Source organism: Tursiops truncatus, chromosome 3, assembly GCF_011762595.2.
Source record: "Tursiops truncatus isolate mTurTru1 chromosome 3, mTurTru1.mat.Y, whole genome shotgun sequence".
Taxonomy (NCBI): domain Eukaryota; kingdom Metazoa; phylum Chordata; class Mammalia; order Artiodactyla; family Delphinidae; genus Tursiops; species Tursiops truncatus.
Window position 1 is genome coordinate 57,748,890 of NC_047036.1, and position 23,635 is coordinate 57,772,524.

Here is a 23,635-nt window from a genome sequence, read left to right on the forward strand (position 1 = left end):
TTAAGGATTGGGTTTGCAAGGAAAGTTTGTAACCATTTAGGTACCAAACATACCTGAAGGATAAGGCGTGCTCCTGTCAGTCTCAATGACTCCTGGGACAATGACCCAAAGTGGGCAAAGAAAACATCATGCCTTCCACAAATCAGAATCTGGGGACTGTCTCCTCTCTCACCCCCATGTCCATCCAACCGTGAAAATTCAATTTTCAGGACTTGCCTAAAATGTGGGGTGTTCAGCTAAGGACTGATGTTTAATGTTTGCTTAAGAAAAATATGACCATCTGGTTCAGAGGGCGTGGCAGACTTTTCCTTAAAGGACCACACAGTGAATACTTGCGTCTTTTCAGGCCGTCAGTCTTTGTCGCATATAGTCAACTCTGCCGTTATAGCTCTAAATCAGCCATAGACAGTACCTTAAGAAACGAACACACCACCGTAAAGCAATTATACTCCAATCAAGATGTTAAAAAAAAAAAAGAATGAGATTAGCTGTGTTCCAGTAAAACTTTATTTGTAAAAATAGATGGTCTAACCTGTACTTTCTTTTTCACTTAAATTGAGACGTTTATATTCCTCTTGGCTTGGAAATTCCATCCCAGTTAATTCACCTTTGGGTGAATTAATGTAATATTATATGGTACTTCATGCCGTTCAAAAGCACATTTTGAATTCATGGTCTCATTTGCCCTTTACAACATCCTGTGAGATGGTGGTTGCTGTCTCTGTGTTTCAAAGAAGACAACTTTTCTTTTTCACTTTCCCCCCCCCAACTCCAGCTCCCAAAATCCTGTGATGGTGTTACGGAGGGCCACCCTCTAACTGTGAGGCTCATGAGAAGTGAGATGCCGTGGGTGGGATTGGCTGCTAGAACCGTGGTTACTGTAGCTGGCTGTGTACCATGGTTTCTGGGAGAAGGCAATAGAAATACGAATTCCTCTGTGCAGAGATTCTGATTTGGTAGGACTTGGCTGGGCCTGCAAATTTGTGTATCTGACATTTTCCTTAAGTGATTCTGAAGCAGCCGTCCTGTTATCTTCCCCTGCACTGGGCCTGATGTTAGAGAACCTCGGTTCAAATGCTAACTCAGGCTCGTATGGCTGCTGCGTGATTCCTAAGCCTTAATTCCTCATCTGTACAAAAGAGAAGGAAGTGTTAGCAGAACTTAAAAAGAAAAAAATTGCCAAGGATATTCTGGGATCCGGTGAACTTCAGCTTCATCCCTACCTGGTAGAAAGAATTCATTGTAATTGTGATTCAGAGGTGGCCTGCCGATAGAAATGAAAATGTCTCCTAAATGTCAGCAGGAAGCCAATAGTTTCAAATGTGATTTTTAAAAAATATGTAAATTGGGGACTTTTTTTACTCAGACTGGAAATAGATTAGAATATAAAGGGTTAACTACTTTTCCATATTGGTCTAAGAGGAGGTATTTGTTAGTATATCACCGGAACTGTCTTAGGAAATAAGTCACAGCATTTTGTTTCCCTTTGTTCATCTCTGAGAGAAGAAGTTACATCAGTCAACCATGTTTTCAGAACCAAATGTTAAGAGAGATTTTGGCAGCAAGACTGAACATCTCAACTTGGGATGTAGAACTTCCATATCTACAGAACATCCAACCCTCATGGGTTGCATTATATAAATGGTTGCATTATATCAATATATCCCCAGGAAAACTTCTGATAATACTTGAGTTCCCTGAATAGACTTTCCTGCCAGAAAGAAAATGTTGAGAACACCCAACAGGAGTATTTTGGTTTAAACCAATTTTAAATTTAAAAATTGTGTTCTGGTTTATGACCTTAATCTCTTTTTGAGTTCAGTTATCCTGAATTTATTTGTCCTTGTTAGTCCTGTATAGACTGATAAAAATCAAGGCTCAGAATCACCAGGAAGCACCCCTTGTTAGCACTTCTCATAATTTGAATTAATGACATGTGTAATAAATTATGTAAGGTCTGCCTGTCCCACTGTAGAATGAGCTTCAAGAGAGTGGGGCGCTCCATTTATCTCCTTTGTTCGTTGCTCTATCACAATTGACAAAGCACAGTGCACAGTGTTTGGCATCTAATGAACATTTGATAAAAATTTGTGACATGAATGAAGGAGTCAAGGTCCACACTCTTTAGCAGAAATGAAAGCAACTATGAGCTTGAGTCACACAGCTTGACTTGACTGAGGCATTGAAACAGGTTGAGGAAAGCCAATAGACTTGTGGAGTGTGATGGGGGTTAATACAGGTGGAGTAGGCAAGTGCTCCAGGCTAGCTACCTGGATTGAGTGAGTTTGAAAACTTTTTAAGATGGGTATATGTGAGGTGGCATTCCTGAAATATCAGGATAACTATAAAATTGCTTGCCATGAATACCTTTCTGGATTCTAGGTAGCAGACTTTAACAGTTGCCAACTTTTCTTCCTCATTAATGTTGAAATAAATTTGTCTTCAGACGTATAGCCTCATTTATCAGTTTGATATAGGTACTCTTTGTTCAACTCTAGAGAGCATCTTCTTATATGAGTTATTTTTCCCTTTAGAATATTGTACGTATAGCCACACATGGCCATGTGTAGCAAATGAAAGCTCAAACAGTTAAAACATATTCTCCATAAAATGCCTTAATTTATTCTAAACAAGTAGAAATGAATTCATTGCTGTCCTTTGAGGAAGATGTCACATAAACAATTTAGCATTTAATTGTTAATGAACAACAGTTAGTCAGCCTATCTGTTCACTGGGGCATTTCTTTTTTAACCATAAAGTAGCTTGAACACCAGTAAATTAAACATGGGCAGCTAGCTCAGCATCAGTGAAACACTTTCTTAAACCCTTTTTCTTCTGCTAAGTCCTATTTAACAGTCCAATGTATCTCCCCAGGCAAAACAATTAGTATTTGTGTCGTTAAGTACACTCTTAGAATGTGAACCAATTTCCCTGGCAGCACCTTCTACTTGTCAGCCTTAAAGTATTGCCTGAAAGATCATATATTTATCATAGCAATCTTAAAATTAAATGTGGTGGCATCTTAAGGAATATATCCCTTTGCTCTACCCCAGACAGACTGACTGAAAGGCACCTATGTGTCCTCAGCTGGTTAGTCCCCAGAAACAGTTGGCTGAGGAGGCAACGTCTTGTCCTCTTTTTCTGCTCAGACTTCGAGCCAGATAATAAGTAAGCCGGGGCCTGGGTTTTGATCTGTGGAGATGCTAATTTGCCATGATAAATCACTGTGGGGTTTGCTTGGAGAGGGGGCCCGGGTACCCATTCGCTTTCTAGGTAAGATATTAATTCAATTTAATTTGAAATGTTAATGCTTGGTTTGAAGGTTTACCTAAGGAAAAATGTGGTCTTACAGAGGTTCCCGGTTCTGCAAGATAGGACCCTGAGCCTTTTGCTGAACAATTTCACAGTACGACTGTGCAGAATTTAATTATTTTCACTCTTTTCCATAGCTCTCTTTGTGCAAATTTCATTACACTACAGGTTTTTCTTCCTAAAACATAACATGCTGGATGTTTGGATTAAATATAGAATATTTGGATCATCTGCCAAAAATACTGGAGACTTTCAGGTGAATTGAGGTCATTTTGTAAGGACTGGTGCTGCTGTAAAGCTTTGGAAGAAGCATTGGCAGAGTTTTAATTTTATTTAATGACCTGCTTCCTACCAGCGATCTTGGCACCCTGTGCAGTGATTTGCAATCAGTTAATCACACAGAATGTTATAACATTGCAATAAGGGCCTTGCGTTCTAAGAGTCTCATAAATCCGCCAGCAACAAAAAACAGGAATCGCCTGCTCAGAGCCCTGTCCATGCAAAACCCCAAATCAGGAGGTGATTTTAACGCTCTGTTTTCTAACGTGTCCTCAGAAGCCTCAGTACTTTCTTGTAGACTCTGAATTTTGAAGTTCCTACTTCTCAAAGATGGTTTGGGCTGTCAGTATAGGAGTCTGTAAGTGTTCGATTTAGACACCAGTCCTTTAGATGGGAGGGATTCTTGATTCTTCTGGATGGCTGAAAGAAGACTATGGCTTTGGTGATTTCCCGTGAATTCAGGGCAGTCATGCTCAGTTGCAGTAGGCCATATTTTGGGGAGTCTTTCAGGAATGAATCAGAAAGGAAACATGCTTCCATCCTGGGAATCCACTGACATTTGCTAGAGGCAGATGGCAGAAGGTGGGATGGTGAGATATTAGGAGTCAAGGAGAAAGAGACTTCACATACTTGGCTTTGCCAAAAGCTTCTAGAATCTGTGTTTAGGATCTTAGGCTTGTATTCTTGTCATTTCAGATGCACCCTTGCAGTCAACTGTTTAGCTGTGCTGGATTATTTTTTCTTCTTATTTTAGTGTAGTAAATATGGAGCTATTAAATATTCTTAAAATTACGTAAGCCTAAACTCTTGGATAAATGTAGGTTGTGTTTTCTTGACTTGTTTCCATATGGCTCTGTTTTGGGGATGTTATTATATAACAAGAATATGGAATGTATAATTCTTAATATATATTCCATCTGATTAAAATGGAACCTTCTTTTAAGAAACTAAAGGCTTTTAAAGCTGCGTTACTTCCAATGAGTAGATTAAACTTCTGACTCTTGATAAATTTATTCCTACCAAAAATAGCTAACCTGTTTTTGATTACTTGTTAATGAGTCCAGGTTGGCATGATAGATTATACACAAAGTAGAGCTCATCCTGTATTTTTAGACACTTGATGCTTCTGTTCAGCAGGAGCTCTGAAATGCACCCACAAAGTTTTGCATGTGCAAACTACTTTTCACTGGCACATAGCTTGGAAGGAAAAAACAAAAGGAAGGTTTGGGCCAAGATCTGATGGTCTGTTAGTCAGCATAATCATGAGGCCCTATTTTGCATTTGGGCTCCAGTGTGAGGAAGTACAGTCACACACTGATGTGTCCCCGAGGACTGTGGACTGGAATCCCATCCCCCTTGAAAGGAGAATGCAGCAGTATTGCAAGGGGGAGGGTGTGTTTACTGCCTTTTAGGGTACTTCACTCAACTATCTGCAAAGATTTTTAAAAAAATTTTAGTTATTTTATGCTGAACAAGCAGCCTGAGGTAAAGCGTCGTGAAAGATCAGATACTACATTTGTCTTTTATGAGCTACCTCTGCTCTGAGCTGGGTATGAGGTGATTACCCTAATGGATGTAGCGGGGAAAAGCTTAAATCTTAACTGTGTGAGCAAAGTACTGGGAAAAATCACATTAAAATTATCCTACTCAAAGAAATTATCATTGCTTCTGATAGGAATATGGAAGGGTTTTTGCAAATGCTGCTGCCAGTGAGTTACAATATTTCAAATTAAAATATTTCCTCTTCAGATAAGAGATATAGGTAATATATAGATATGGTGGGCATTTTTTTTTAGAGATGGTTATTTTATCTTTTTAGACCATTGGCTAACTTTGAGGATGTGTGGTTCAGGAAAATTTCAGAAAATTTATTTCATGAAGCGCATGATTAAATGACTAATTCAACAAGGACCCAGAAAAAACACTAGGGCGGAAACCTGCCTAGCAATATCATTTTTGACCAGAATGGTCAAGACGAGACATATGTTCATGTGAAGGAGGTAGGTGATGAGATATTTCCCCGTCATTCAAAGATGAAAAGATAAAGAATACATCTTCTCCCACCTCCTAAACCAAGTTTCAGCAAACATAGACTAAAACGATGCTTTTTCCAATGTAATGAACTTTAGGTGTATTTTCTGGTACTTCACTTTTACATGAGGGATTTGAATGAATGAATCAATGAATAGATTAACAAATGAATGCATGAAGGAATAAACTTGATTAATACTGAACAGTGGAGGTGGCTGAGTGGCATAGTGGTGAAGATAGAAGGCCTGGGTTCAGATTTACCCCCTGTGAAAACTTAAGCAAGTGTTTAAACTTGGTGTGTGTCAGTTTCCTCATCTGTAAAATTGGACTTCTGACAGTATCTACTTTGTAGGTGGTATGAGGATTTTATAAGACGAAACGTACAATTCTGAGAACTTTGGAAACCCTCAGTAGACACAGTTATTGTCACTGTTACTGTTATACCTTGTGTTAAAAAAGGAGCAGAGCATTAGGAAGAACATTCAGTTGCTTCATCCACTGGGCCGCTTCCAAAATAGTTGCTCTGGGGACCTGAAGGACATATTATGTCTCATTGGAGTATTATCTAAATAGACACTTCTCAAAAAACATTCCACAGTACATGATAGAAGGTTCCCATAAGCAGATGGTACTGGGAAATGGCGGTTTGGCGACTACACAACTTCTTCAAAACTTTCATTGTGCTCATGTGTACTGTGACTCTCCAAAAGTGGCACATACCAAACCTATTTAACCACAACATCCTCTTCTCCAGCCCAGAACCTTGCAGGGCTACTATTCCTTAAAGTATACTAGGAAGAAAACCAGTGATGTAAGTGGGTGTTGAAATAAACTCATTGTGTATGGCACACCCTTCAAATACACCCTTTCTCCCGTAGGAACAATTGAAATCCAAACGAGACATATGCCGACGTGATTTACCACGTGGGTTGTCTTCTGAATACCAAATACAACACAATGAATTTTAGATAGAGTTTTGTTTAGCCCCTAGGCCAGCATTTGGGCCTGTGGATAAGGATTTGTGTCCAGTCCTCTTAGGGCTTTTTTGGGTCACCTTCCTTGGGCTTATTCAAATGCACCGTGTGCTGAAATTAGTCATTGCTGATGAAGCGCAGGAGGTTATGTGCTTGGGCCTGGAGGCCTGATCTGACCTCTGATCTCTCAGCCTCATCTCATGCTGCTCTGTCCTTTCTCTCCCTGTGGTCCAGCCGTAGGAAGTTCTTCCATTTATGTGAAAGGCCATAAATCTGCCCCTTTTGTACATCTATTTCCTCTTTCAGGAATATCCTCTCCTCCACCCTTTATTCTCAACCTGGTAAACTCTTGTTCATCTTTCAAGACCCCAGCTCCAGGGTCACTTTCCTCCAAATGCCCATCCAGACCCTCCCAATCTGTGTTAGGAGCTTTCCTTGTGATTCTAGTGTCCAGTAAATCCTTGTGTTACTTTCCACCATATTTTGTCACTTGTTTTCCCTCTGGACTCTTAAGTTGCTATATATTGTTTGTTTGAGATATTTACATACATTGAATGCTCAGATATTAACTCTATTATTCAATCATTTTTGTGGAAAGAATTTCAAGGCACAGAGTACTGCCATCACTCTAGAAAGCTCCCTTCTACCTCTTACCAACCAACCTTCACTCCCAGAAGCAGCTACTCATCTGCTTTCCATCAACCACAGGTTAATTTTGCTTATTCTAGAATGACATGGAATCAAATACTATGTACCTTTGTGTGTCCAGGGTTTTTTCGCTCAACATACTGTTTTTGAGATGCATCCATGCTGTTGCATGAATCTGTAATTGGTTCCCTTTTATTACTAAGGAATCTTGCTTAGATGAATTTACCACACTTATCCAGTCTTCTGTGGATAGATACCTGGCTTATTTCTAGCTTTTGGCTCTTATAAATAAAACTGCTATAAACAGTCTGTACAAGGCTTTTTGTGAATTATGTTTTCACTTTTCTGGATAAATACCTAGGAGTAGAATTCATCCTGGAATTGGTGCCTATTTAGCTTTGAAGAAACTGGAACAGTTTTTGAAGTGATTGTATGGGCTATAGACTTCCTGGGTGCTGAGACAAAGTCTTGTTCAACTCGGTTTCCCTGGTGTCCGACCCAGTGCAGGGCACATACTAGGCACTCAGTGTTGATTGAAGAGTGAATGGACAAGAAGCTCAAAACAGTTTTCCTTCTGACACACCCTCTCCTAACTGAAAAAATAAATAATGTTCTGTCCATCAAAGGGATGGAAACATGACTGGCTAAATGTGGGCTTATTCCAAGCAGATGAAAAATGGGGAATAACAGCTCCCTTCTGACCCTGCCTTGGACTTACATGTGCAGGTGAAGCCAAGTATGTAGATAGACACGGGACCATAGAAGGGTCCTAATCACCAGCAGCTGCAAAACTTACCTCCTAAAGTTAAAACTCCCAGCATTCCCATTCAAAACCCGCCACAATCTTCCAACACATCCCCACCCCTTTGATTTATCTGCCCTAACTCATAATTCCACCAGACCCAACAGCTCTCTTTTCTTATGGCATCCAGCATTTCCTCCCCTTTGCAGTAGGGGTGAGCTCTACCTAAAATACCTCCACCCGAGGCCACCTCTTCCTGTTGACATTCTGGTCAGCCAGGCTCAACTCCAGTTCTGTCTTTGCTCTGAAGCCTGTCCTGGCTACCACATCTAAAAATGCTCTCTTTGGAAGATCTCTGAAGTGGTGTCCACCTGTGGACAGTGTTCATTAGCCTCTTTTATAGTTATCTGTGTCTGCATCTTCCTACTCTGTGAGGTAACAGGCTGTCAGAGGGCAGTGTGCTTAGTGGCCCTTATTGGTCTGGAAGGCGCTGGGGCCATTGGGCACTAAGTCACTGAGGCTACTTGCTCTTTGCTCTCGGTGGCTGATTCCACTAAAGAGAAGTTAAATTGTATGGTAATGCTGTGGCTCCTTCTTAAGAAGAGTTGTTTACAGAAGAAAGAGATCTAAAAGGAGGAGGATGTAGTGTAAACTTGGGAATTTGTGTCACCTTGTAGATAATTAAAGGGAAATTGGTTTCTTAGGCTCCAGTGTTAGTCATAGGTCACAAGTCAGGAAGCACAAATATTAACATCTAGAGTAGCTCCACATGACATTTGTATGCATAAGACAATGTAAAATCATCTCCTATAGGAAGAGATGGCTTCAAGGAGTAAAGTAATTAATCTTAGTATATATATTCTCATTTGATTCCTGTTTTAATAAAGTCCTAATGTTGCCTCTGTTCTGCAAACTGCCTACTTCTCTAATGGTACAATTTCTAAAAGTATTTAAGTTTAATTTCCAGAAATGTAATATAGTAATCTTTGCTCTGATTGCAAACATAAATATGAAAAGAGTGTTGAGTGTGAAAGTTTACATTGAACAAAACATTTTCTATATATGATGTTGTACTTTTAAAATTTTAATCATTTTTGAGTGACATAAATTCAAAGCTGCAGTTGGAAAAGATATTTCAGGGTTTGGCTTCCCAGCAAATGTTATTTCAAACAGATAAGAATTACAAAGTGATTCTCGTTTTCAAAAAGAAAAAATTTTATGTTGCTCTGAAAACTGTAAATACCAACTTCTCAGAACAGAAAAAGGCATGTAAGTTCTTTGACATCTCATAATTTTGTAGTTGATCAAGAGAAAAAATCACTCATTTATATACCTTTAAAGAATTGGGTACCTTTTTTTAAAAGTCTGGTAATAACATAATTATTAAGAAGGAGGTAGAACTAATTAGCTTGGGTGTGTTTGATCTAGTTGCTTGCCTTCTTCTAGTTTAAAGAAAAACACTGGATCTGGTATGCTTAAGGATTTTAACATCTGCTTTTCCCTCTGCTGAACCAGTAAGAAGTAAATGCAGCATTAAAATTCCTAGGTTGATTTTCTGCATTATTCACCTGGCAGAGAAATGAATTCAGTTCTTCTTTCAGCAAAATGAGAGGCATAACTCTTTCAGTGTGGGTAGAGTCATGCAGAGGGCAGTTTCCAGTTTTATTGCCATGGTACTTAGGAGTCCCTGGTCTGTACAACCTTAAGAGGAATTCAATGCCATGAAAATACTGCCCTGTCCCTGTAGCTGGAGACCTACATATTGTTTAATTCAGCACAATCTTAAAAAGCTGTCCCTGCTTCTTAACAGGGACTCTGAGGTTGGAACATCTTAATTTGTTTTGATTTAAAATTTGAGCTTGACATATTCCCTGATTACCTGAATGTATGCACAGTTTGAAACATGTACAAAATTAAGCAGAGGAGTATAATAACTGCTCATGTACCATCACCCAACTTCAAAAAATTAGGAAATTATGACCAGTGGTGATTTATGTAGATTCCCACCCACCAATCCCCCATGCCCAGCAACAAGACACACCCTGTGCTATTTTGAAGCAAATTCTAAAAATCATCTGTAAGCATATACTGATACATCAGTATGTATGTACTGATACATACATATCTGAAAGATAAGGCTCTCTTTTTTAAACTATTATCACACCTAGGAAAAATTATCAAAGCTTCCATAATATCAACATATAGTCAGGGTTCAAGTTTCCAATTGTTTTATAAATGTAGTACGTGTGTCCTTTTTCCAGCTTGTTTTTTGGACTCAGTATGCAAATAAAGACCACATATTGCAATTGGTTGCTCTGTATTTTCATGCATTTTTTAACATAAAAGTTTAAAAAATTAACATAAAACATAAAAGATTTTTAATTATGAAAATTTCAAATTTACAGAAAAGTACAGAAAATCTGTATCAGGCATGCATTTAACAAATGTTAACTTTATACCATATTTGCTTCAGATATCTCTTTGCCCTTTTTTTATTTGAAAGAAATGTTAGATATGAAATCCCTTCCCCTTATCTTTTTCTTTTTTCCTATTCAGAGTTATCCAATTTCCTATAATTGGTATATATCATTTCCACAGTGTGTTTTGATGCCATAAACATATATATGTATCAATAAACATATTTTTTTGTTTTGTTTTAACAAAACAAAAATATGACATATTGTTTATCGTTTATGGATACATATAAATGTAGTGGAAAACAAAAAATGATATATTGTTTATGGATACATATGTACGTAGTGATAGTATAAAAGAGCCTGCCCTTCTTCCCTTTCTCCCCCGCTCCATGTGCATGTGTGTGTATATGTCTGTTTGCAACTTATTTTTTCACTCAACGTGCATATTTGTACATGTAGCACAAATAGTTAATTTTAGACTGCTGTATGCTCTTCCATTACGTGAATAAACACCAGCATATTCATTACCTTACTAATGAGCAATTAGGATGTTTCCAATATTTTTGTATTACAAACGCTTCTCAGTATACATTCTTTTATGCACATCTCCTTGTGCACATGAGTGAGAGTTTATGTAGATTATGAACACCTAGAAGTAGTAGGGATGTCTTTGGTTTCGCTGGGTATTACTGATTTCTCTCTAAAATTGTATAGTATAAGTCTCAGCAGCAATGTACGAGAGGTCGAGTTTCTCCAGATTCTCCCCAACACTTAGCATTGTTAGGCTTCTCAGTATTTGCCGATATCATGGGTATGGAATGGGTAACCCCTTTCTTTCAATTTGTACTTCCCTAATTACCAGTGAGATTTAGTTCTTTTTTAATATTTATTAGCTTTTTAGGTTTCTTCCTCTCTGAAGTGCCTGTTTATAAAGGTTTTTTTCTAACAGCAGATATTAGAACTGCAGAAGTCTCTAATCTTAATTATACAGACATGTTCATTCTTTTAGAATGGGCTCAATATATTTCGTACTTTGAGAAGTAGTTTTCCGAAAAATCATATTTATACTTATATGTAGACATTTAAGATTAGAAAAGGACATTTGTGAGAGCTGAGCCCTTTTAAGATGGAGAAAAATCAACTGTATGAACAGAAGCTACTAAAAACAATGTCATTGTTCTATCCTACTGAGACTTTAACCATCTGCCTTATTTTTTCATTTGCTCACTTTTTTTCTACCCCCTATATTTTCCTCCAGAGTTCCTATACTTCTCTCAATAACTGATCAATGTTATTTTACACACACTCAACACATTCCAAAATCTATCAGCTTCATCTTCCTTCCTGGAAATTTCCCTTCCAGAATCCTCTGTCCTCTTACTCTAATATGCCCTTGTTGCTGTCCCGGCCAGCAGTGTAGCTGTCACCTGGGACATCTCTTCATATCTCTCCTGTGTTGGATCCTATTGTCCTCAGTCCCAATCCTTCTCTTTTATGGCATATTCCTTTATTTGTTGGAGCATATCTCTAAATCTTCCTAAGAAAAGATCTAATAATGAAAGGATTTTTTTTCCAAATCAGTTGAAATGTCTTTTTCATTTCCTTTATTTATTTTTGCTACTTTTATACTTGGATTTTATAATATATCTGGGCTTAGAATTCTATACACAAATTATTTTCCTTCAGAATTCTGAAGGATTTGATTCTTCCACTTCTCAGCGTTGCTGTTAAGAAGTCTGATTCCATTCTGATTCCTAATTCTTTGTTTGCAACCTGTTTGTGCTTTAGGAAGCCTCTAGAATTATCGCTTTATTCATTCTTGGATGAATTTTATAATATGCTTTAGTCTAGTCTTTTGTTAAAATCATTTTTACTGGTTATTCATTAGACTCTTTCAATCAAGAAATATATTTCCTTCGAATCTGTGACATTTTCTTCTTTAAAAAATTGCTTCTCTTCAGTTTTATCTTACTGGAACTGTTTCCAATTATAAATTGGACCTCTTGGAGCCTCTGATTTTTCTGTTTTGTTTTTTCTATTTATTTCCATTTCTTCATGTTTTTGTTCTACTTCCTGGGAGATGTTCTCATCCTTGACCTCCTACTTTTCCTGATTTTTTAAAAAATTCAGCAGCATATTTTTAATTTCTAAGAGATTTTTCCTTGTTCTCTTATAGTTCCTATTTTATGGAATCTTGTTTGGTGGCCGAAATATCTTAAAAATTTTTTTGAAGATGTTAATTATGGTTTTTGGATGTTTTCTTCAGCTTCTTGTGTTCCTGAGTTGTGTTCCATTTTCAAGTTAGGTTTGTTTTAAGCTCTCCTTTTCATATTCCATAGTGTACTTACTATTGTGGATTGGTGTGAGGTTTGAATTGAATGCTTGACTCAAGGTCAAATAATGTTAGTGGCTTAAAGAGAGAAGCCCTATTACGCAGTTCTATCTTGGCTACATTTTTAGCTTCATTCCTACTGAGAAGACAAGCATTAGAATAAATGAAATTGTAAGGTACTTTCTAAACATAAGAATTCCAAATTGGTGATTCCCACAACTCTAATTACAGTAGGTAGAATTTTTGAATAAGGTATTCACTAATTCATTCATTCATTTGACATTATATGTTGACACCTACTGTTGTTAGGAACTGAAATTTACTCAGATATTGTTGGACTAGATGTACACCTTTTAGTTCCTATTTCTTAAAAAATGTTACTTTTTAGTTTTAAGTAAACTCAAGACTAAAGAATAGGAATCCAAATTCTAAAAGAACATTATCAATTCACTGCTCTGGACAAATGGACTCAGTATCTTTTTTTTTTTTAATATGGACCATTTTTAAAGTCTTTATTGAATTTGGTACACAACATTGCTACTGTTTTATGTTTTGGGTTTTTTTTTGTTTCTTTTTTGTTTGTTTTTTTTTTTTGCGGTACGCGGGCCTCTCACTGTTGCGGCCCCTCCCGTTGCGGAGCAGAAGCTCCGGACGCGCAGGCTCAGAGCGACCATGGCTCACGGGCCAGGCCGCTCCGCGGCATGTGGGATCTTCCCGGACCGGGGCACGAACCCGTGTCCCCTGCATCGGCAGGCGGACTCCCAACCACTGTGCCACCAGGGAAGCCCTATGTTTTGGTTTTTTTGGCCATGAGGCATGTGGAATCTTCACTCCCCAACCAGGGATCAAACCCGCACCCCCTGCATTGGAAGGCAAGGTCTTAACCACTGGACTGCCCGGGAAGTCCCCACGGTATCGTTATTACACCTTAAAAAATTTAACAGTTTTTACTTAAAATCATACTCTCAGTACTTGAATTTCTCTGATTGTCTCAATTTTTTTTCCCTTGGTTTGTTTGAATTGGGATCCACATAGTTTCATGTATTGCATTTGGTTTGTATATCTCACGAGTCTTTTAATCTAAAGTTCCCTTGCCTTTAAAAAAAATCTTACAACTTGTTGAAAAGACTGGGTTGCTTATTTGGTGAAAAGACATTTTTTTTTCTGAAAAAAGTATATTTTATGAAAAATTTTCTACATTCTGGATTTTGCTGATTGCATCCCTGTGGTGTCACTTAACGTAGTCTTCTGTCTCTATATTTCCTGTAAACTGGTAGTTGGGAATAGATATTTGGTATTTGACTAGATGCAGGCTTTATTTTTTGACATGAAAACATCTTCATAGATGGAGTTGTCTGTTTCCTATGTTGTAGATGTTGTATATTTCCTCTTGCATCCCATCAGGAGGCTTGAGGTGTCTGTTTCTCTCTTTGCGACATTAAGATTGACCCGTGGGTTCGGATGTTGTCCATCCATTATAAAGTTCCCCATCAGCTCTTTCCTAATGCTTTTAGCAGCCATTGATGATGATTGCCCGAGTCTGCTATAGATGTTATATACAGGGTCAAGAGTCTCTGAATTTGGAAAACCTCACCTATTTCCAGCTTCCCACCCCTGATTTATTCTGGCATCTTGGTCATTTATTGTCTCTTTCTTTCTTAGTCTATAATAGATTTATTATCTCTAGTGCACTATTCCCCAAAGTATATTACATGGAACACAACACTGAAAAGTACACTGTGAGAAAAAGCTCCCCGAGTTTGGGACCTGCCACATACAGTTTTTCCCTTTCAGAGATTAATAATACAGGTGAGCCTATTAAAGTTCTGGGGAATTTGTCAATAAAGAAACTTGATTAACCCGGAGTTTCATCAACTTACTTGACCACTGTATTCTTTTATCATTAATACCTATTAGTATCCTGATTAGAGAAACACACTTTGAAATGCATCTCAGAGAAGAGGGGAAGGTGGAAGCACTTGCCCCGTTCTCCCGTGGGACTTGCTGATATTAAGGTTATGACTCAGTAACACGGGCACCCTTCTGGGTGAGAGAGTGTGAGAGCAAATCAAAGTTCACACAGAGACAATTGACGTATCATAATGCGTCTTGTGTTAACATAATTGTAACTTCATTGTATTGATTGCTTCAATTGCTGTGTTTCTTATCAGTGTTACCTACATAACCAACATAGATTATTCCAAATATGTTAATTACTGGTAAGAAAATAAAGTCCAACTCTAACAGTCACAACTTTAAAAAATTATGAGTTTGCTTTCTTACATTACACATTTACACGTATACAACCCCAGAGTACACTTCGGTTATTTTATTTCAGGTGCAGGATTGGTACGTGAGGAGTAATGAAGGGAATCCTAACACTCATTGAGGTCATTGGCTTCAGATATCCAGATTGGTTTTTACGCCAGATGTTCACATGCTGTTTGTGGCTCACTATGGGAAATGCAGTTGAGCAAAAGCAGTGAGGGAGAAAAATTTTCCTTAGCTCTGAGGACACGTTGAGTTTTGTGCATTAAGTGTTTTCCATTAGAAAGAAAATGCTGTGCATTAATGCTCCTGAGAAAAAAATAGTGATTGCCAGTAATGCCATCAGGAAACAATTTTGTAAATGTTTCACAGTATAAGCATGAATCGATCATTAAATGGGTGAATACAACTTATTTTGCAGACTTGGAATATGAATGACAATTTGTTTGAGGTGGTGTTATTCTAGGAAAGTGTGAATTTTGATTATAGGAACTTGCATGAGGGATACAGTAGTAAAGAGTATGAGTCGGAACACTTCATTAAAATAACCAAGAACAGAGCCAGGACCCAGAGACATGAAGCTCTGTTTTGTGAGTCTTCTTGGGGAGAATGGATTGGGATAAGACACGGAGAGGGCTGACACACATCATCAATGATCCGAACGTTGACTCAACGTGCTTTTGTAGCCCTGGGCTGCAGGCTGTCTGGCCATTGGGTAATGTGGAGTTAAATTCAGACCTGGACATTAATGTTTATGATGGAAGTTATCCTGGTGCTTTGAAATTGAAACAAAGCTTTTCTTTAAAAATTATTAGGATTTAAAATGCTTTTCTATTCAGAAAAAGGCAAAGACTACATGAATTAAATATTTTAAAACAATAGACAACCACTTTCTTTATGACAAACTACTGTTAGGTTTGCTGTTCATAGAAGGGAAGATCAAGTGTAGATTTTGACCGTGGACCTTATCTTCCACTCATTAGGTAGCTTTCCAAATCCTGTGCTCTGAGGGCTGTGTGGGCTCAACTCAAATACGTGTTGTAGGGAAGACTGAAAGTAGAAGGGTGGGGCATATACCCGGAAATTACCCTTAAAACATTATTTTGAATGCAACTTAAGGTAATAAATTTGTATTCCTTGAGCAGAAAGCAGTTGAAAAATGCATTCACTGTTGCACTTCTAGAATAGTATTTGGCGCATTACTGAGCCAAAACACAAGTGTAAACATTCTCCTACAGTATAAGAAGTTTAAGAGGCCTGAATGATGATTTCAGTTCAATCCTTCATGAACTGAAGCCCAGAGAGCGGAAGTGACTCGCCCAAGGTTACATTGACCTTGTGGTTTAAAAGATTTCATTCACTTCTCAGCTTGGGAGACACTTCATTCATTTTCAGTGTGACACGTGGTTGCATTTTACACCTTGACTTTACAGTCTGGTCTTGCAAATAACCAATTATCCAGTTGGCTCAAAAGAATAATAATGATGGTGAGCTGACGCAGGGAAGGCCAATTTTTCTTCCCGCTCGTGTCAGCTTTGCAGGTGCCAATCCCTATGGTTGTATGTCATCCAGATCCCACATTCTCTTCCTTCATAGTTTGAAATTCCAATAGCAGGTGAGCAAAGTGTGAAAATGATAAATGCAAATGTCAACAAATGCATTTTTAGCCCTTCAAGGCTACAATGAAGGGCTAAACATAGGGGGATTTGGGGAACTGCCTCTGGGTATCAGCACATCATACAGCCCATGGCGTGGGTGTTTTCTGCCCCCCGCCCATAAGACAAAGGGGATAGGACCAGCCAAAATGTGTAAACTTATCATTTTTAGAAACTTCCTGAGAAGACTGACTTAGACCCTACAGTGAGACTGAGGAAATTTCTTGTGAAGGAAGAAGTTTTAGGCTGTGAAGAAAAGTTCAGCTAAATAGGAAAAAAAAAACGTGCTTCAAGATTCTGCTTCTCCACTTGGTTTAGCTAGGCTTTGATGTGTTTTAGCCTATTTGTCCTTATTTTAAGGTTAATAATGCTCACTCTGTTGAGTTTCCAGAGGTATGGGAAGGATCAAATTATTTCTTTTATGTCAACTAAGAGGGACAGTTGTGTTGAGACTGTAGATTAAAAGGTTCTTTGTAGTTTGAAGTTTTGTTTCATCATAAGAGCATTTGGTTTTTTATCTGACCAAATTATGATTGTGTTAATATTTCTTTGCTTATTAAAAAATGAGGTATTCTGTTTTTTTTTGAATTTCTGAATTTTATTTTATTTATTTTTTTATACAGCAGGTTCTTATTAGTTATCCATTTTATACGTATTAGTGTATACATGTCAATCCCAATCGCCCCATTCATCACACACCCCCCACCCCCCCCACCACTTTCCCCCCTTGGTGTCCATATGTTTGTTCTCTACATCTGTGTCTCAATTTCTGCCCTGCAAACCGGTTCATTTGTACCATTTTTCTAGGATCCACATATATGCGTTAATATACGATATTTGTTTTTCTCTTTCTGACTTCACTCTGTGTGACAGTCTCTAGATCCATCCACGTCTCAACAAACGACCCAATTTCGTTCCTTTTTATGGCTGAGTAATATTCCATTGTATGTATGTACCATATCTTCTTTATCCATTCGTCTGTCGATGGGCATTTAGTTGCTTCCATGACATTGCTATTGTAAATAATGCTGCAATGAACATTGGGGTGCATGTGTCTTTTTGAATTATGGTTTTCTCTGGATATATACCCAGTAGTGGGATTGCTGGGTCATACGGTAATTCTATTTTTAGGTTTTTAAGGAACCTCCATACTGTTCTCTATAGTGGCTGTATCAATTTACATTCCCACCAACAGTACAAGAGGGTTCTTTTCTCCATAAAGAAAGAGGTATTCTATTTTTATTTCCAGTAATTTACAGGCATTTTGATCACAAATAAAATTGGATGATTAATTCTACTCCCCAAGAATTCTGCTTTCTGAATCAACGAGGGTTTATTTTAACAAATGTTTTTTCAGTTTAGGGTTCTATACGACGATCATACTCTCTAGGGTAGAGCGTGTGGAAGAAGGTGGCTGACCTTGAGAAATATACAATTGCTGTGCTGGAGTCCTTTCAGGGTTGAAATGGAGTAATAAAATCAGAAATCACAGAACGGTTTCTAATTTCAAAGACAGACTGTCTGACCTTGCCTAAGTAGTTCAGGTAGAAACCAAGAAGGAACGTGGAGAAGGAAATTGAGTTCCCCTCCAGGTGACACACAAGCGCAACATCAATACATATGGGATTACAACGTGGGCCATTGATTCACTTTAGGGTCCAGGAGATGTGTTTCTCCTGTATTTTTATTATTTGAAAAAATTCTGATTAAATCTCTCTCTCTGCCTGCCTTATACTCACACACAAATGAAAAACCTCCCCCCATGTTTACTCTTGGTTCTCTATCTTCCTGAACTGGAGCCTACAATTTAAGATAAAAGAATTCTTTCTGAAATGTATTTGGTTCTTGGGCTCTTTTTGAACAAGTCTTTTCTTGAAAGCATGAAGGGGACTTCCCAGATGCCTAGAATCACCAGTATTTTGGATTCTTTGCTACATGTTTCCTACCCCAGAGGAAGGAAGCTTACATGGATTAAGGACTTCCGTTCCGCCCGGCTTTGTCACATTTGTCAGCAATCGCGTCCCAACAACTGCCTCTTTCAATGCATGATTGTTCATTCTCCCTGTAGCGCTTCTTGCGCCCTGGCTGGACCTTCTGTGGGCTAGTAGGCAGCGCTGTGGTTGGTGGCTGAGGTGAACTGTTCTCCAGTCGGTCAGCCTCTGCTAGATGGAAGTTCTGAGGCATGTTTTTGTTTTTTCGGTTGCATAATATTAAACATCAGTAGTTTAACTGGGAATGTTTCTTTTTAGAGGTGAAATGGTTTTATTTCAATGGCTAGGAAAAGGAGTTCAAAGTGTGAAAATGTGTGATGACCACAGACAGGCGAAGGACAGAGAACATTCTAGGTTGATCTGTGTTGCCCTGATAGTGAAATCATTGCCTGGGTTTTTTTTTTTTGTGTTTACCTGATTGAATGAGGGAGGTTCCTAATTTTATAGTAATTACTGTGTCGGTTTGGAGGAGCTCAGAATGTCTTTTTTCTTTCTTTTTTTGGTAAGTGTTCAAAATTTGGTACTTAGGGAGGTTAAGCATTACACATCCAGGGTGTCTTAATTCTGCAAAGATGGTCAAGCCATTTCCAGCACAGCAAGAAATGGGGACCATGAGAATCTTGAGCAGATGAGCAAGTGGGAATGATCCTCTGAGTTCAAATCTGGATTACTTCCTAGCTGCACGATGGGCAGGAATTTAGCCTGAGCCTCAGTTTCCCAATCTGTAAATTGTGCGTTACAACATTTTGAGGCTTAAGGAGATGATGACTGTAAAAGGCCTGGAACAGGTGCTGTGCCCAGAGAAGGCACCGTACACATGGTGGATTTGGAGGCATTTTCAGTAGTCATGTTTTCAGTAGTGAGTGAGAGCCCAATATTTGAGGTATGGGATTAGGATCAACAGAATCAAGTCACCCCAATGTAAATGGATTTTTTTTTTTGTGCCCCATTGATACCTAGAGTTAGGGATGGGCTAAACCTTTGAGCAGAGCTGTGGAGTGCAGCCTCACCTCCTTTCCCCAACCCCTCCCTTCCCCTCCCCTCCTTTCCCTTCCCCTTCCCCCTTCCCTCTCCTCCCCTCCCTTCTATTTTCTCCCCTCCCTTCTCCTCCCCACCTCTCCCCTCCCCTCCCCCCAGGGTCCTCCTGGGCTGGCTTTGGAGGCACAGGTCAGCTCCTCCAGGTGACCTGTGTCTACTTCCTGTGGCCCTGGCTGCCCCTCTCCCGCTGGCTCTGCCTCCTATTGGAAGAAGTGACGAAAGGGGGTGTAGCAAAGGAAACCACATCCCTGAAGGTGGAGCCCTGTGAGGACATTTTGCTCTTCATTCCGGCCAGGCCTTGCTTCCTGTCTTCGCTAATAACCAAAGATCCTTGTCAGGAGCATAAAAATTACAAGCATTTTTGTCATCAGAGTGCTGGCGGTTATGTGTATCCATCTAAATAATAGAGCCTTTGAATAAAATGTGGCAAGGATTAGAATGACCTCTTGTTAATGCCTGAAAAAAGAACAGGTGGGCCTCAGGGCTCTGCATCTTCCCCACCCGGGTTTCCATGTAGACTGCTTTTTGCTCCAGCTGAAGCTGGTTATTTGTAATTTTCCCACATAGCTAAGCTTCCGGGAGGACGGTCAGTGGAGCAATGCAGAGAATATGGTTTGCAGCAACAGCCTTGCTTTTTTTTTAAATCAAAATCCCCCTGTGCCTTTCCTTTAAACCATGTATTAGAGGGTTTTATCAGAAAAGGGAAAATGGGCTGTGCCCTGCTGTTGCTAGGTAACCAGAAAAATAACAAACCCAGTCAGTTGTTACCAGAATGATTTTCCCCAGGAACCTGGTTCCTTTTGCTAAGTGATTTGTGTGGTGTTAACAGATTTGCATAATGGTGAGGCTGGAGGGTCTCCATCCTTCATCTCCTTTCTCCCCTCCCCTCTCCCCATATTGGGAAAGTCCCAGGTACCTTATTTGAGTCTTCCAGATCAGTTCTTGACTTTGAGTTACCCTGAGGGAAGATGCGGTGCAGATGCAAATATGGCTTATTGCACACAGCCGGAGTAGGTAACTGTATTTCTAAGACGTTGAACCCATTTTTAAAAATAACTGGGCACCCCCTTCTCAGCAGGTGCAGTGTTTGAACAGCCCACAAATGGTAACAAGTTTTTGTTTGACGGTTTTGCTGGGAGTATTTTGTAAAGGTTATTTTTAGCCACAGGAGATGTTTGTACACCCAACCAACCATTTTAGTGATTTTGATTAAACCATTAGATATCCATTTCATTCCTTTCTCACTGGACCCGTCATTCTCTCCGTGGCTAGCTCTATGGCCACAGCATTTCCCAATCTTCGAGGGCTCTGACTCTGACTCCTAGTTTCACCTGACTTGTAGGTGTCAAGCTGACTCTCCTGTGACCTGTGCTGTCTGTTTGTTGCAGATTTGGACCTCTCTCAGACTGCATGCCCGCCCCCCCAGGACGCAAATCCGCATGGCCCTCAGCTGCAAACGTTCATAGCAGAAGCAAAGTTAAATCTACAGAGAGTAACCAGACAAGACGGCGAAACTGGAGATGGAGCAGAAGAAACTATTGTTTACCTCTAATTGTGTTGTTATTTTTCCAAATGAAACAAAATACAGGCATTTGGGGGAGAATTTTTTTTTCCTTTCCTGATGTGTGTGTGACTGTGTCCAAATTGCTTTAGGAGTAATGTTTAATATTTCGTGCAAGTTTATTTTGGGGGCATGAGTCTAATAATTAAATTATTGAAAACAACTCTGTTTGTATCGTCATTAACTTATCACACCTAACTCCAGACTCCTGGAGGAGAAATTAACTTAGATAAGCAGAAATATGTTCAAAGTTGTTATGACCCTAGAGTAAAATTCCATATTGTATTTTCTACAGGATCATTTGTTTTTTGAAATGCCTTTTGAGATCTAGGTGAAGCACTTTGGATGGAAAGAGTGATATAATTGGCAAATTTTCACAATCACCGCAGCTGATTAGGAGGAGTGACCTCAGGGCCCTCAAAGGCCAGGAGGATGTGGAAAAGAACTTTTCTTAGCTACTCTTTGGGACATCAAAGGGGTCACCCCTGGTGGTGAGCTGTCACAGTCACCAAGCAACCGAGGTACCCTATTTGGACCCCTGTCCTAACCGGGTGGCCACTCTGCTGTGGACACAATCTGGACTCTTGGGACCTGGGGCAGAGACTGTTCAGATGCACCTTCGTGGTCCTAATGCTTGTGGGCTTTGAAGTCATAGTTCAGCAGCGTCTTTCAACACAGCCCAGAGGCACGGCCCCAGCAAGTCGGTTCGAGGTAAACTTTAGTAGCAACACTTTGCTCGGTTCGAGGTAAAGTTTAGTAGCAACACTTTGCTACCGAAGTAAGACTTTATTAGCCCTTGCTTCTCGCAGCTGGCCCTGCCTCCTTTTGGTCCTGGGAGCACCAAAGACCACCACTCACTGGAGGGATCGCTGCCCAGCAGTTACTGAAGGACAAAAGCTGCTCTCTCGGTGAAGCTTGTGGCCTGAATGTGCTTTTCCACAAAGGAAAACTGGCGCATCTTGCTTTCAAGGTACTATGGGTCTCTGTGTGAGAAAATAAACCAGGAAATGTCTTCAGCTTGTTCTTCAGAAGTGTTTGTGTATGTTATGGTCAGTGTCAATAAATATCTATTTCCTTGCTAGTTTACTTTGAAATTTTAAAACTGTTTAGAACCATAGTAAAATACACATTTCACACTCAAACACAATCTCCCTTTATTAAAAATGAAAATAAAGGAGGAATACTAAATTCACCCAGGCTTGCAACACTTACCAGGAGGGAGCTGTGATAGGAAGAGGAAAAAAATTCACCCTGGTTCCGTTATGGTTTTTTCCCACTTAAGTTACCAGTGGAATAACGAACCTATATTTTCACTTGGGCAAGTCTAATCTGAGTTTTAAAAAACACCTTTTTGGGCGACACTCTTTTCTGACTCTTGCCTCTTCTGGCCATTTTGGTCACAATCGTATTAACAGATTCAGAGACTAATTTTCACAGAATGGATGATAGCTTGTTAAAATTTTAATCAGTCTCTTCATCTCCAAGATGAACTCCTAAATTATAAGGTGCATCTTCTATTCCTAAAGACATCTAGAGAGAAAGATCTATCTTCCCTCTCTCTCCAATAATGTCTATTCCAGAATTCTCTATCCTTCAAATAAAAAGCGTATAGATATTTCAGTATAAATCCTTGCTCTGATAACTATAAATATCTTTCCGTTTTTCCTGACAGAGGCTATGGAAATAACCATACGTGAAAATAGGTAAAGATGTTCAAAATCCCCACGGAGTTCTTTAAAAATACATATGCTCGGTTGATTTTCAAGCCCTGCAAACTCTGGGGCTTTGTGTAGCCACCCAGGGGAAGCTTCAGCATTATTTGATATATCTCTATTCATAGATTCCTCTTGGTAATTTTTAAATTTAATATTATGACTTCTCAACTGAATCTAAGTCTCAACACTTTCTTGATAAGTTCTTCCTTTTCACTTTGTCCTCGCTATGTAATCAGCTCAGATTTCGTGGAATTCACTCTGGCTCTAAAAGAAATTCACTCATCTGAGGAGAAAACCACCCTGTTTCTCAGCATCATAAATAAGTTTCCCTCAAAGGATATTTCCCACCGATCGAAGATCTTAAGGAAACCTTCATCCCTTTAGAGATTTGTTGCAGAAAGGAAAACAACATTTTTGCCCTGTTCCTTCCAGGTTTCATAAACTCATGTGCATCTCATTTGTAGTCCAAACTTCTCTGCACTTCATCAGGGCTGTGTAATTGCTGGAGTCCTTCCTGCGACACTTCCAGCCCACTCTCAGATGGAGCCCTGCTCATTCAGAAAAGGGGAAAAATTATCGCTGCAGAAGTGGTGGTGGTGATGTTGTGTGTAAGGGCTATATAAAATGAAGAAGGTGAGCAAGCGAAAATCATGGGATTAGTGAAAGTGAAAA

At 39.2% G+C, this 23,635-nt stretch overlaps 1 protein-coding gene across 6 annotated transcripts in view; it reads left to right on the forward strand.

The window, feature by feature from the left end:
• ARHGEF28 (Rho guanine nucleotide exchange factor 28) overlaps window positions 1-22,329 on the forward strand; it is a 278,789-nt gene extending 256,460 nt beyond the window's left edge. For all 6 annotated transcript variants that reach the window (XM_019929841.2, XM_019929844.2, XM_073802206.1 and 3 more), the window contains one exon: window positions 21,076-22,329. In XM_019929841.2, the coding sequence (XP_019785400.2) occupies window positions 21,076-21,239 (164 nt within the window). In that variant the 3' untranslated portion in view covers window positions 21,240-22,329. The remainder of the gene's footprint in view (window positions 1-21,075) is intronic.
• Window positions 22,330-23,635: the final 1,306 nt, after the last annotated feature.